Consider the following 16,234-nt stretch of genomic DNA (forward strand, 5'->3'; position numbering starts at 1 on the left):
GACAAAATTATATCATATAGAAAACATCTTGTAATATGGCCAGGTTTGAGCATTAAGCAAGGAGGCTACATACAAAGACACTGCAAGAAAAAAATTGAAGAATAGAAAAAAGAAATGGCAGGCAAAGAAAATACACCAGAAGAATATGGCCACGAACAAACAAAAAATGATCAAATATTTACCATGAGTTAAGAACACTTACGAAGCAATCACAAGAGCATAAGACAGATACAAAAATTCAAGGTAGAGATAAGGAAAGGTGATGAAACATTTTTTAAAGAAGTAGAAAAGGAGAGATCTTGCAGAGGTGAAAGTTATAAGCAGCCCAAGGGAGAATTAACACTGCTGAAAACACAAGAGACATAGAAGACAGTAACAAGAAAAGCATATAAAATGAAAAGGAAATTGACTTAAAATTTTTTTGAAGTTCAAAGAGAAAATTACAGTTATAGAAAAAAATGAGTAAAATATACATAATTGGAATTCTTTAAAAAAGAAAGCAGAATGAGTATTTAACAATCTAGTTCCAGAACATTGTCAGAAATAAAAGAAACTTGATTGTATACATGGAAAAACACATTGAATTTGAGGGAAAAGGAAAACGAAAAGTTAACTATACTTCAAAGATAAAATGAAGAGAGAGGGGAGGAGAAAAAGATTTAGAAGAAGTAGAGAAAGAAGACCAATAAGAGTTTGCACGCATGCTCGCTCTCTCGCTCTCTCTCTGTTTCTCTTTTGAATGCCATTTTTGACTTCAGCTTTTGATATAACCATGGATATTTTCAGATTATGAGCATTATAGAATTTTCATTCAAGAAAAATACCTGTTTTCAAAACTTAGAAAAGGAACTGTTCATTATTTAATCAATTTTAATATCTGGATTTTTCTTTTTGTTACAGGAAACTGGAAAAGTTTCTGAATTTCAGAAATCTTCAAACCTGTTTAAAGGAAGCCAGTCTACTAGATTATTATGTATCTGGATTTTTGTGGGCAAGAGGAATGGACTTTTCTATTATTCAGTATTCAAAATTTATGACTTTGCTGGATATGTTACTTCATAATCTTAAAAGTAAGTACATTATTTTTTCTTTTTTAAGCAACGAAAATTTAGTCCACTGTCTAAATTAATCTTCTTCTGTCTAATGTTCTTCAGCAAAAGTTCCTAATTTTATTGTTTTTTAGCAAAAATATAGTTCATATCTTCATTAAGTTATAAAGCTTCAAATAATACTTAACAAGGCTAAAGTTCTCATAGTAATTAATTTGCCAAATATGTTACTTTCATTTTGAAATCTTATTAGTGCCATCCATCCCCAAAATGTCAAGTAGCTCAGATTTATCTAGATTTTTTTTCATTTTTTGAGCTGTTTTCATCTCATCTTACCTGTAATTATTATTGGGATATCTCAGGATTACTGTTAAGAGGAGGTACTTTGGTCAATATCAAAACCCCATGAAATAGACATTATTCACATACACTTATATTTTGTGACTTTTTTTCTTACATAAAATTGAAATGAGTTACTACAGGAAATTTGGAAATTCTTCCTTGGAGCAATTTAAAATGTGATGACTTTTGTTTGAGAATAAACAGAATTGCTACTTGGAAGGAGGAAAAGAAAGAAATCTATCGTTTATTTATTGCCGAGTCTGCACTAGGCAGTATGTTTGGTTCTAATCTTTAACATACATTATGGAATGCAGAGCAACTCCTGCAGGGGAGGTATTGTAATCACTATTTCAGAGTTGAGCAAGCAGTCCAGAGAACAAAGTTGCATAGCCGGGAAGTAGAAGAACTAGAACTTCAATCTTAGAGTATATAATCAAAAGACCTTGAGCACAATAAACGTAAAGGTATTTCTGACTCAGTTGAAAGACATGCTTGTATCTATGGGAGACAGCTTCCTTCCTTCCTTCCTCCCTCCCTCCTTCCTTCCCTCCCTTCCTCCCTTCCTCCCTTCCTTCCTTCCTTCCTTTCTTCCTTCCTCCTTCCTTCCTTCCTTTTTGTCTCTTCTTTTCTTTTTGGTTGTTTGCTTGTTTTTAGTTTCTTTTTTTTGAATTTGGACAGGTAGAAGACCTTGTCACCCCTGAAGAATTGTCACCATCATCCTAGTAAAATTTATGCATGGCTTTTGGTCACAAAAAGCTTATTCTGTTCTATGTATCAATTTCTAACTATATGGATGCAGGGGAAATATTAAGTGAGCTAGCAAAATTAGTAGAGAAGCCACTTCTGCCCCACGTGTTCTTCCTGCTCCACATCACCCATAACAAGGGAAGAATTGGTAGTTCTTGTATGTGAGGAGAAGAAATCACTATTTTCCTCCTCTACAAATAGGAGAATTTCATCTTTGCTTTTACTTAGGTAGGGGTGCCATGTTAAACATAAATAACAGTACCAATAGAAGAAAAAAATAATTATAATTGATAATGAAAAAAATTGTATGATATTAACTGACTGATTTCAAATTATCCTGCACATAAGAACATAGCATAAAACTAACACAAGGGCTTCCCTGGTGGCGCAGTGGTTGAGAGTCCGCCTGCCGATGCAGGGGACACAGGTTCATGCCCCTGTCCGGGAAGATCCCACATGCCGCGGAGCGGCTAGGCCCGTGAGCCATGGCCGATGAGCCTGCGTGTCCGGAGCCTGTGCTCCACAACGGAAGAGGCCACAACAGTGAGAGGCCCGCGTACCACAAAAAAAAAAAAAAAACACAAAAACTGAAGTCTCAGGTAGTTAGTCCTGAGAATTCAGTCTTTTCCAGTATTACAATTAAAAATACATATTTTATTAAGAGACCTGATAAATAATATAACATTGTTTCAGTTGTTGAACTACAACCTTCCAAAAAGGAATTCTTAGTATATCATCAAAAAGACAGACTTTGGCTGTTTTTTTCCTCATACACAAATATTTGTAGAATCTTTGAGTACTACATGTCTCGAAATATATTCTTTTAACACTGTTGCCGAAATTACTGGGCAGAGAACAATGTCAATATCAACTTGCATGGAAAATAATAATATTATTATTGCCAACAATAAGATGAAGTAGATATGGAGATTATACGGCAAAGACTTCAAAATAGCTATTATAAAAGAACTTAAATGAAAAGTTATGCACATTGTTGAAACAAACGTTAAAATATAAAGAATCATGAAAGAAATGGAAGGTATAAAGAAGAAACAGATTAAAATTTTAGAACCAAATTATACAGTGACCAAAATTTAAATCTCGCTGGATGGAATCAATAGCAGAATGGAGAAATCAGTGAACTTGAAGATAGAACAATAGAAATTATCCAATCTGCACAATACAGAGAAAAAAAGACTGGCAAGCAAATGAACAAAACCTCAGGGACCTGTGGGACAATGGAAGTTCTAATATACATAGCATCAGAGTCCCAAAAGGAGAAAGACTACAGTGCTAAACAAACATTTGAAGAAGCAATGGATGAAAACTTCCCAAATTTAGCAAAAGACATAAGCCTATAAATTCACGATGCTGACTAGGCCACAAACAGGGTAAACCAAAAGAAAAACAACATCAACTGACTGGATCTAATTGACATTCAGAGAACAGTACACCCCCAAACAATAGAAGAGTCATTCTTTTCAAGTGTGTATGGAACATTCACCAAGGTAGACTGTATCCTGGGTCATAAAACAACCTTAAATTTAAAGTAATTGACTTACTTCACTCTGTATGACAGACTCTAGGTCCCTCCACCTCACTACAAATAACTCAATTTCGTTTCTTTTTATGGCTGAGTAATACTCCATTGTATATATGTGCCACATCTTCTTTATCCATTCATCTGTTGATGGACACTTAAGTTGCTTCCATGTCCTGGCTATTGTAAATAGAGCTGCAATGAACATTTTGGTACATGACTCTTTTTCAATTATGGTTTTCTCAGGGTATGTGCCCAGTAGTGGGATTGCTGGGTCGTATGGTGGTTCTACTTTTAGTTTTTTAAGGAACCTCCATATTATTCTCCATAGTGGCTGTATCAATTTACATTCCCACCAACAGTGCAAGAGGGTTCCCTTTTCTCTACACCCTCTCCAGCATTTATTGTTTGTAGGTTTTTTGATGATGGCCATTCTGATTGGTGTGAGGTGATACATCACTGTAGTTTTGATTTGCATTTCTCTAATGATTAATGATGTTGAGCATTCTTTCATGTGTTTGTTGACAATCTGTATATCTTCTTTGGAGAAATGTCTATTTAGGTCTTCTGCCCATTTTTGGATTGGGTTGTTTGCTTTTTTGATATTGAGCTGCATGAGCTGCTTGTAAATTTTGGAGATTAATCCTTTGTCAGTTGCTTCATTTGCAAATATTTTCTCCCATTCTGAGGGTTGTCTTTTGGTCTTGTTTATGGTTTCCTTTGCTGTGCAAAAGCTTTTAAGTTTCATTATGTCCCATCTGTTTATTTTTGGGTTTATTTCCATTTCTCTAGGAGGTGGGTCAAAAAGGATCTCGCTGTGATTTATGTCATAGAGTGTTCTGCCTATGTTTTCCTCTAAGAGTTTTATAGTGTCTGGCCTTACATTTAGGTCTTTAATCCATTTTGAGTTTATTTTTGTGTATGGTGTTAGGGAGTGTTCTAATTTCATTCTTTTACATGTAGCTGTCCAGTTTTCCCAGCACCACTTATTGAAGAGGCTGTCTTTTCTCCACTGTATATTCTTGCCTCCTTTATCAAAGATAATGTGACCATATGTGTGTGGGTTTATCTCTGGGCTTTCTATCCTGTTTCATTTATCTCTATTTCTGTTTTTGTGCCAGTACCATGCTGTCTTGATTACTGTAGCTTTGTAGTATAGTCTGAAGTCAGGGAGCCTGATTCCTCCAGCTCCGTTTTTCTTTCTCAAGATTGCTTTGGCTATTTGGGGTCTTCTGTGTTTCCATACAAACTGTGAAATTTTTTGTTCTAGTTCTGTGAAAAATGCCAGTGGTAGTTTGATAGGGATTGCATTGAATCTGTAGATTTCTTTGGGTAGTGTAGTCATTTTCACAATGTTTATTCTTCCAATCCAAGAACATGGTATATCTCTCCATCTATTTGTATCATCTTTAATTTCTTTCATCAGTGTCTTATAATTTTCTGCATACAGGTCTTTTGTCTCCTTAGGTAGGAGTGAAGTAAGTCAGAAAGAGGAAAACAAATACTGTATGCTAACACATATATATATGGAATCTTATAAAAAAAAATGTTCACGAAGAACCTAGGGGCAAGACGGGAATAAAGACAGACCTACAAGAGAATGGACTTGAGGATACGGGGAGAGGGAAGGGTAAGCTGGGACAAAGTGAGAGAGTGGCATGGACATATGTACACTACCAAACGTAAAATACATAGCTAGTGGGAAGCAGCCGCATAGCACAGGGAGATCAGCTCGGTGCTTTGTGACCATCTAGAGGGGTGGGATAGGGAGGATGGGAGGGAGGGAGATGCAAGAGGAAAGAGATATGGGGACATATGTATATGTATAACTGATTCACTTTGTTATAAAGCAGAAACTAACACACCATTGTAAAGCAGTTATAATACTCCAATAAAGATGTTTAAAAATAAATAAATAAATAAAATAAAGTAATTGAAATTATACAAATATATTTTCTGACCACAATGGAATTAAGCAAGAAATTAATAATAGAAATACGTCAGGAAAATCTCTGAACAGTTGGATATTAAACAGCACAGTTCTTAACAGTCCATGAGTCAAAGAGAAAGTCTCAACAGATATTAGAAAAGATTTTTAAGTGAATGATAATAAAACATGAAAATTTGTGTGATGCAGTTGAGCCTATGATAAGAGGGAAGTTTCTATCAGTAAATGCTTATATTAGAAAAGAATACAGTCTAAAATGAATAAGCTTAAACTTTAGGAAGCCAGAAAAAAAGAACACGGATCAAGCAGAAAAGAAAGAGATAACAAACAGAAATCAATGAAATTGAAAATGGAAAACCAATGGAGAAAAATCAATGAAACAAAAATCAGGATCTTTGAAACGATCAATAAAATTGATAAACAAGAAGCAAAACTAAGAAAAAAGATAGAAGGCACAGGTTATCATTATCAGATATAAAAAAAGGGTATCACTAAAGATCCTGCAGACATTTACAGAATATTAAGAGAATGCTAATTATATACATACATTAGAAAACAAAAAGGAACTGACCAATTCTCAAAAACCACAAACTAACAAAACTCACCCAAGATGAAATAGACAACCTGATATTCCCATAATGATTTAAGAAATTGAGTTTGTTGCTAAAAACTTTTGGAAAAACTTCTTCAGTCCCAGATGTTTTCAATGGAAAATTCTATTAAACATTTAATGAAGAAATACCACCAATTATACATAACCTCTTCCAGATATAGTGGAGGAAAGAACTCTTCCTAACTCATTTTATGAGGCTAAAATTATCTTCATACCAAAACCTGACAAAGAGAAAGAGAGAAGAAGGAGAGGTGAGGGAGAGGGAGAAGAAAGAGAAGGAAAAGAAAAAGTAGAGGAAAGGTGGCAGAGTAGGGATAGGAGAAGGAGAAGAAATTACAGAGCAATATCCCTAATGAACATAAAAAACATTCCCAACAAAATGTCATCAAAATGAATCAGGCAATTTATAAAAAGAATAATATGCATGACCAGTTGGGCTTTATCCCAGAAATTCAATGCTGGTTCAGTATTGAAAATCTGATCAATGTAAATAGTTGAAAGAAGAAAAAAACACATGATCATGTAAATACATGCAGAGAAAGCATTTGACTAAATACAACATCCATTCAGTATGTTTTTAAAGTCAGAAAATTAAGAAAAGAAGTGATATTTGTCAACCTCATAAAAGATGTCTACAAAAAAGCCACCATCATACTTAGTGGTAGAAAGACCAGATTCTTTCCCCATAAGATCAGGGTCAAGGTAAGAATGTCTTCTCTTACCACTCCTATTCAACATAAGAATAGGAGTCTTAGCAATAAGTGCAGTATGGTGAGAAAAAGAAATAAAACACATGCAGATTGGAAAGGAAGGAATCAAGCAGTCCCTGTTCTTAGATGAAATGTTGCTCTATATACAAAATTACACAGAATCAAAACAATTCCTAGAACTAATGAGTTTAGCAAATTTGCAGGAATAAGGTCAAAACACACAAGTCAGTTGTATTTCAGTATGCTAGCAATGTACATTGGTTACCAAAATTTTAACAGATAATATCATTTACAATAACTCAAAACATAATAGAAGTACTTGAGTATAAATGTAACAAAATGTACGCAATCTATATGCTAAAATGATGATAAAAGAAATAAAACCTAAACAAATGAAAAAACATACTGTGTCCTTGGATTAGAAGTCTCCACATGGTAAAGATGTCTTCTAGGGCTTCCCTGTTGGTGCAGTGGTTGAGAGTCTGCCTGCTGATTCAGGCGACACGGGTTCGTGCCCTGGTCCGGGAAGATCCCACATGCCGTGGAGCGGCTGGGCCTGTGAGCCATGGCCACTGAGCCTGTGCGTCCAGAGCCTGTCACAACAGTGAGAGGCCACAGCAGTCTGAGGTCACAACAGTGAGAGGCCCGCGTACCGCAAAAAAAAAAAAAAAAAAAAGATGTCTTCTAAATTGATCTGTAGATTTAATGCAGTATCAATCCAAATCCCAGCAGGATTTTTTCTAGACATACTCGTTGATTTTTTAAATTTATATGGAAAGGCTAAGGACCTAAAACAGCTAAAAATTTTTTGAAAAATAAGAGTAAAGCTGCATCCGTCTTACCACTCAATTTAAGAATTACTATAAAGTTACAGTAATGAAGTCAGTGTGGAATTAGTGAAGAGATGAACACATAAATTGATGGAACAGAAGACAGAATTCAGAAATAGACTCACACAAAAATGGTCATCTGATTTTTTTTTATAAATATGCAAAAGCAATTCAGTGGAACCAGGTAGCCTTTTCAATAAATGTTGTTGGAACAACTGCTCATCTATTTTGAAAAAAATACACTTCAACCTGAACTTTCACTTGATACAATTAAATCTAAATGGCTCAGATATACATTTAAAATATAAAACTATAAATCTTTTAGAAGAAAACATAGGAGAAAATCTTCATGACCTTGGGTTATCAAGAAGTTGTTAGAAGTGAACCCCAAAACATGACCCATAAAAAAAAATTGGATTTCATCAAATTTTAAAATTTTTGTTTTATGAACATCATTGTTAAAAGAATGAAAAGACAAGCTACAGACAGGGAAAAATATATTTGCAAATCACATATCTGAAAAAGGACTTGTAGTTGTAATATATAAAGAACTCTCAAAACTCAACAATAAGAAAACAAACAACCCTATTAAAAATGGACAAAGCCATGAAAACCCATAACTTATGTTTAACCATCAGACAAACCCAAATTGAGGAACATTGTACAAAATATTTGACCAGTCCTTTTCAAACTGATAAGGTTATCAAAAACAAGAAAAGTCAGAGAAACTATCAATCTAGGGGAACCTCAGGAGACATGACTACCAAGTGTAATGTGGTATCCTGGATGTGATCCTGGAACAGAAAAAGGACACTTAGTAAAAATTAAGGAAATTGAATAAAATATGGGCTTTAGTTAATTGTAATATATAAAATTGGTTTATTAGTCGTAAATAAAGGTACCATGATAATGTTAGATGTCAAAAATAAGAGAAACTGTGTGGAGTGTGCAGGAATTCTCAATACTATTTTTATAATTTTTCTATAAATATAAATCTTTTCCAAAATAAAGTTTATCTTATTTTAAAAATGGGCAAAGAATTTGAACAAACCCTTCACCAAAGAAGATATAAGGATAGCAAATAAACTCCTTAAAAGTTGTTCAACATCATTTGTCATTAGGGAAATATAAAATAAAACCACTGTGACTAATATGTATAAAATAGATAACTAATAAGAAGCTTCTGTATAAAAAATAAAAAAAGAAAGATGTTCAAAGAAAAGAAAAACACCACTATGAAACCACTACACAACTATTAGAATGGCTAAACTAAAAAATACTGGCAATACCAAATGCTGACAAAGACACAGAGCACCTAGAACTCTTATGCTTTGCTTGTGGAAATGCAAAGTGGCACAGCCACTCTGGACAATAGTTGGCAGCATCTTATAAAATTATATCCCATCCATCCCACTCCTAGGCATTACTCTAAAGAAAGAAAAACATGTTCACCCAAAAGCCTGTGCACGAATGTTGTCTAGCAGCTCTATTCATAAGTGCTCAAAACTGAATGTCTATCAATAGATGAACAGGTAAACAAACTATGGTATATCCATACAATGGAGCACTACTCAGCAATAAAACTGATTGAACCATGATACGATAATTTGGATCCGTCTCAGTAGCATCATACTGAGTTGAAGTCAGTCTCAAAAGATTGTATACTGTATCATTACATTTATGGGAAATCCTCAACAAGACACAACTATAGCAGTGGAGAACAAATCAGTGTTTGCCAGAGGCTGGGGTGAGAAGCGTACATAAAAGGATAGCATGAGGGAGTTTTTTGAGGTGATGTAACTGTTCTGTATCACAATTGTAGTGGTGGTTACATGATCTTTACAAGGGTTTAAGTTCATAGAACTATACACCAAAAGGAAAAGTCAATTTCACTGTATAATTTTTAATAATATTTATGTATGAAAACAAAGATAAAAGATTTAGTGAAAGAAAATATATATGCTCTAACAAGAAATAGAAACTATGCAGAATATACTTTTAAAAAAGTAATGTGCAAGCCCTATATGAAGAAAACTTCAAAGAATTTTAAAGCCACAAAGGAAGTTTTTTGTTTTTTGCGGTATGCGGGCCTCTCACTCTTGTGGCCTCTCCCATTGCGGAGCACAGGCTCCGGACGTGCAGGCTCAGCAGCCATGGCTCACGGGCCCAGTCGCTCCATGGCACGTGGGATCCTACCGGACCGGGGCACGAACCCGCGTCCCCTGCGTCGGCAGGCGGACTCTCAACCACTGCGCCACCAGGGAAGCCCGGAAGTTTTTAACATTTGGAAAAAACTTACAATGTTCTTTGAAAGACCTAACATCATAAAAATGCTGAATCTCACCAAGTTAATTTATAATATGAATATGCCAATAAAAATGCCAACAGTTTTTTGTTAATGTTTTAGCCTAGAGGTGGGTTACTAGGCAAGGTGATTCTAACAAAAAAAATGTGGAAAATAAAAAAATAGAAATAGCCAGAAAAACTGTCTTTTAAAAGTGTAACAAGCTTTAGCGTATCTTAGTAGTAGTAGTACTAGTAGTAGTGTTACAAAATCTCAAGTATTTGGACACAGTGGTGAATCACTAAATAGACCAAAGGAACACAACAGAAAGCTAAGCAGTTGACCCAATCACTGGAATTCAGTATTTGGTAAAATGGCATTTCAAATCTGTGGTGAAAAGATAATTATTCAATAAATAATACTGGGACGACTGGGTATCCATCAAGAAAAAAATAAAATAAAATTGGATTCAAACCTGTCTTTGTTTATAAACCAGAATACATCCAAATGGATCAAACCCTTAAATGTAAAATAAGTGGAGCCATAAAAATGTTAGAGAAAAACATGGGTTAAGTTATTTATAGCCTTGGATGGGGAAGACCTTTATAATTATGCTTCAAAATTCTGAAGCTGTAAAGACAAAGATAGTTAAATTTGATATATGAAAGCCAGAAGTCTGCAATGAAAAAATACCAGAATCAAAATAAAATAAGAATTAGAAACTGGGAAAAGCATTGCATCTCAGACATCAACAAACAATTACGTTCTGTAATATAAAAAGAGCATGCAGAAGCAAGAAGAAAAAGACCAATAGTGCAATAGAAGAGTATGCCAAGGATATGACTAAAGAAATACAAATGATTCTTAAACAAATGAACAGTTCAGCCTTAAGGATAATAAGAAAAATGTTAATTAAAACTATACAGAAATGTCATTTGTCATATATCAAATTGACAAAACTGTAAAATGTTGGTAGCATTCTCAGCTGTTAAAGCTGTAAGAAAACAAGTATTCTCTATATGTCTAATGGAAGTAAAAACCCCCTTGTGGAATGTAGGTTAGCAGCTGTCTATCAAATTTACAAATGTATTGTCTCTTTGACAAATGTATTGTCTCTTCCTAGCAATCCAACTTTTGGGAATTTATCCTATATATCCACTGGCACACGTGTAACCTGACATGTATGTAAAGTCATTACTTGCAGTAATGTTTGAAAAAGCAAAAGATTAGACACATAAACTGAAAACATCAGTGTGAATTCTTGTTTAACTTAATAGATATACAGATGAATAGTTTTATAGTTAAGTGTAAACACACATATACACATACTTCTTAGATCTGTTCACAAAGAGGGCCAAAAAGCAATGACATCCAGTGGCAGTGAGCATACCACCCAGGACCCAGTTCTTGGTTTATAATTTCATTCTCCAAGAAAAGGAACCAGGACTCTTTAGAAAAATGGCTGATTGTAGACCTAGAGCAGGGAACATAAAAGGTGAGCCTGGGGGTTTCTTGTAGTGGCCAAAAGAAAGTGCCAAAAAAACACTGATGGGGGTTTGTCAAGAATGATGGGGGTATGTCAAAGAGTTAGAGAAGCCAACTGAAAAAGCTCCCAGTGCCCAAAGTTAAAATAATTTGAATGAAATAACATAGTATTGAATTATAATCCAAAGTATAAAATTAACATCCATGAATCCATACTGATGGAAATTAATGACTGAATAAATAATTAACTGGGGTAAAAGAGACAAATCTCCCATGTAAAATTCCCGATAATTTATGCAGATACTTCACCCACAACAAGTTGAACACCATTCGCCACCCCTTAAGTGAGGGCTGCAAACCTCCTTCCAAAGCGGACAGTATGGAAAGGGGGGAAAATAGTAACTTTATAGTAGAGAAGCCTGACAGATACAACCTCAGCCAGGTGACTAAGGCTAACACCACTAGTGATGAGCCAGGTTAAATAGCAATACCCTAGATATAATGTGATGAGAATGGCACTGTAGTCTTCCTGTCCAAAACATTTAACCCCTGTCTAATCATGACAGAAGTATCAGATAAACCCAAATTTAAGAACATACTACAAAATATCTGACCAGTACTTCTCAAAACTGTCAAAGCCTTTAAAAACAAGGAAAGGGCTTCTCTGGTGGCGCAGTGGTTGAGAGTCCGCCTGCCAATGCAGGGGACACGGGTTCGTGCCCCGGTCCAGGAAGATCCCACATGCCGCAGAGCAGCTGGGCCCGTGAGCCATGGCCGCTGAGCCTGCGCGTCCGGAGCCTGTGCTCTGCAACGGGAGAGGCCACAGCAGTGAGAGGCCCGCGTACCACAAAAAAAAAAAAAAAAAAAAAAACTAAAGAAATCCAAAGGGTGAACTTAAATAATAATATATCACTATTTGCTCATTAGGTGTGTCAAATGTACCATAGCTATATTAACAATGGGGGAAACTGTGTATGAGGTATATGGGGAGTCTCTGTGATATTCTTGCAACTTTTCTGTAAATCTAAAACTACTCCAAAATTAAAACTTTACCTGTAGGGAGTAGCCTATCCCTAAATTGGAATACTGTGCAGTGGTAAAAAAGGAAAGAATGAGGAAGGTTTTCTAGGTATCATATGTTGTTACTGAGTAGAGTAAGGTGCAGAATTGTATTCTTTTGTTTATAAAACAGACAGGATTAGTATTTATCTATGTCTTTATTTGTTATATATACAAAGAAATGCTGGAAGAATACAGAAAAAGCTAATAAAATTTTCTGTGCAAAGGGTGTAGGAACTGGGCACATGGGCAACAGGACTAGAGGAAGGCTTCTCACAATACACCTTCACATATATTTTTTGAACCATGTGAATATGTCATCTATGAATTAAATTGTAAAAAGAAATACATGACATGAACAGTCTTAAGCTTTGCAACCTCTGAGCTGAGAATTCACAAACTAGAAACAGAATAAAGGAAAGTAGAAAAATTTCATGGATCTCACATTACAAGTTTGACAAGAGATTTCCATTTTAAACGTTTTCCATAACATAACTTATGAATATTTCTTTTATGTGAAACTTTATATTGTTGATATCAGTTCAAAAATGAATTTTTAAAACTTGAGCATGATCCATCCAAGTACTCATAAACTATGAGAGAGCGAAAGTACGTATGTAAAACCTAACCGGAAAAAAGCAAGGGATCTAGTTTTCCTTCTGGCAGAAAAAAAAAAAATCCTCTCAAACCTTTCAAGCTAACAAGGTTATGGTTAGCATCAGGAAAGAATGTAATCTTAGCCAAGTGTGCCAGGGAAGGAGATGAAGTATGTTTATACTTAAACTAAGAGGTGGTGGAGTCCTGAGCACATAGTGAGCACTCCCATCCCATCCGGCAACATCTTCAGAGAAAAAGCACCGAAGAGCACAGTTTGTGCTGTGAGCTGTAGTGTGGCCGACGGTTACTAATAAAATTCTAGTGTGGGGACTGTTACTTTATACTGACTCGGTTTCTGATCTATCCCTTGTCTCAGATTGTGCTACATTATCCACAAGATATTCTGCAGACAACCCACCTGGAATCAAAGTAGATCAAACTAAAAGATTATGGAACGTAGAATTTGTACAGTTATCTTAACAGTATATGTGTATTTTTTTTAAGATTTTTTTTTGATGTGGACCATTTTTAAAGTCTATATTGAGTTTGTTACAATATTGCTTTCTGTTTTATGTTTTGATTTTTTGGCCTCCAGGCGTGTGGGATCTTAGCTCCCTGATCAGGGATCGAACCTGCACCCCCTGCATTGGAAGGCGAAGTCTTAACCACTGGACCGCCAGGGAAGTCCCTTAATAATATACGTTTTGAGTTTCAGTTTTTCCAGGGCCTGACCAAGGACAGGATGTAGAGTATTAGACTGGGTATTTGGCCTCTATCTAGGTCGATGGGCCAAGATTGATTGTCCTCTATATAACATGAATGTGGTAAATAACCATAGAATGCTTTTTAGTTCTATGAAGTTGAATTGTTTTTCCTCCACACAGGAATGATGATGATGATAATGATAATAATAATTAACATTTATACAGGATTAACTTGTGTCATTCACAGTGCCATTTGCTTTCCAAATACTTTTGCACTTAATTCATGCACAGTCTTATAAGATAGTTCCATTATTCTCCTCATTTTAAAAATGAGAAGAATATATGAGATTCAGAGAGGTTAAATCTGAACCCCAGAGAGCGAGAGCCCATCCTCCTGACCACGTGAGATGTGCCTGGCTTTGGGCTAAATTCTAGAAAGCACTATATACATGTAATGTATATGTATCTTTTCAGTTTACCAGGAGTTTCCCATGCATTCCTTATTTGATCTTCACAATAGCACTATTATTTTGAGAATTGGTATTATTCTCATTCACAGATAAGAAAAATGAAACTCAGATTACCTAGGTAGTAAATGGCAGTTATGAGGTACCAATCTAAATCTTCCAGCTAATTATAAGTATAGTATGTTCTTTCATTACCCTAAATTTTCAAGGATAAATTTTATTTCTAACAGCCCTTAGTATTTAATTGGTTTAGTCTTTCATATTTTAATCACATCACTAAATGTGATTTTTAAAAGGGCAAACATTTCAGTTAGATAAGTGAAATGATAACTTTCCTAATTTTTAAAGCCATTATCTGTAGAAAGACATTAGACATAGAAAAACAGTTTTAAAGAGTCAGTTATATTTTAACATAAGGAAATAATAATATAAATTTATTTTTGTGCTTGATAAGTATAATCACATCTAGAATTAGAATCATCTAAATTTTTTCTCTGCATTTCTAATTAATACCGTTTTATTAATAAAATGATTCAGATTTTAATCCATTCATTTCTTAGTTGCTTTTATCCAACAGATTTTTCATTTCTGAAATTACTCTTACTATTTTCAAAAGAAGTTTATCATAGAAAAAGAAATAGGGACTTCCCTGGTGGCGCAGTGGTTAAGAATCCACCTGCCAATTCAGGGGACACAGGTTCAGTCCCTGGTCCGGGAAGATCCCTCATGCCACAGAGCAACTAAGTCCGTGTGCCACAACTACTGAGCCTGAGCTCTAGAGCCTGAGAGCCACAATTGCTGAAGCCAGTGTGCCTAGAGCCCGTGCTCTGCAACAAGAGAAGCCACCACAATGAGAAGCACGTGCACCGCAACCGAGTAGCCCCTGCTCGCCGCAACTAGAGAAAGCCTGCGCGCAGCAACGAAGACCCAACGCAGCCAAAAATAAATAAATTAAAAAATAAATTTTAAAAAAAGAAAAAGAAATGTTCAGTAATAATTGAACTCCACTTAGAATGATACAGGAAAGCCTAGTTATCCAGTAATAATTCTATGTATCTGACAGACATAAAACAGGATCTGGAAGGAGGCCATGAGAATTGGACTAATTGTCATTCATTAAACCAGATTTTAATTGTTATATAGTTTTATGCTTTTCTAATTCCTACACATAGAAAAGAATCTAGACTAAACAAATTACAAGTTGGTGTTTATAGTGTCTTCCAAAATTTTAAATTACTTTACTGTCATTTTATTAGTAATTTGGGGACCTAGCACTTATATCCCAGAAAGAGAAGCTATGTAACCCAGAAATAATTGGTTCTGACAATCAGCCTGTGTTCTCATAACTCCTCTGCACTCTCGCCTTCTACTTCCCTGAAAAAGCCACCCCATTAACAAGACTTGGAAAGTTTACTAATGGTCTCCTAAGAGAGACAGAAGTTTGGTTGGGATTGAGAAGGTGGGATTCACATTGTTCAGCACAGTTCTCCCCCAGGCCCTCATCCTGGCCACCAGCTGACAATCACCCCCTCCAAGCAACCAATCCAACCTTGTTTTTGCTAGAGCCTTTCAACTCTCCACCTCCATGCTGTTCGGTCTCGTGTCCATACACCCTTCACTTGTCAGCAAAGGACAGTTTGGACACTCCAGTTACCTGGATTCTCCTCAGGATGCAGGGAGCTGTGTGTGTATTGTAAATAATATTTGTCTGCCACAAGTAAAAATAAGAAGATGGAGGTTAATGTTTGTATTATACACATTATAAAATTTAAGTCCAAGGCTTTTGACACTTATCTACTTCTTTTTCAACTAGACAGATGCCTTAGAAGATAGTTTTGCTTTGTTGTTTGTTTGCTTTT

General features: G+C 35.4%; 1 protein-coding gene across 6 annotated transcripts in view; it reads left to right on the plus strand.

Annotated features, from left to right (window-relative positions):
• Window positions 1-16,234, plus strand: part of CABCOCO1 (ciliary associated calcium binding coiled-coil 1) — a 134,121-nt gene that overhangs the window by 15,695 nt on the left and 102,192 nt on the right. For all 6 annotated transcript variants that reach the window (XM_027091797.1, XM_027091798.1, XM_027091800.1 and 3 more), the window contains exon 3: window positions 901-1,070. In XM_027091797.1, coding sequence (XP_026947598.1) covers window positions 901-1,070 — 170 coding nt within the window. The remainder of the gene's footprint in view (window positions 1-900; window positions 1,071-16,234) is intronic.

The sequence above is a fragment of the Aethalodelphis obliquidens genome, unplaced genomic scaffold (genome assembly GCF_003676395.1).
Source record: "Aethalodelphis obliquidens isolate GAN/ISIS:26980383/991018 unplaced genomic scaffold, ASM367639v1 scaffold73, whole genome shotgun sequence".
Classification (NCBI taxonomy): Eukaryota; Metazoa; Chordata; class Mammalia; order Artiodactyla; family Delphinidae; genus Aethalodelphis; species Aethalodelphis obliquidens.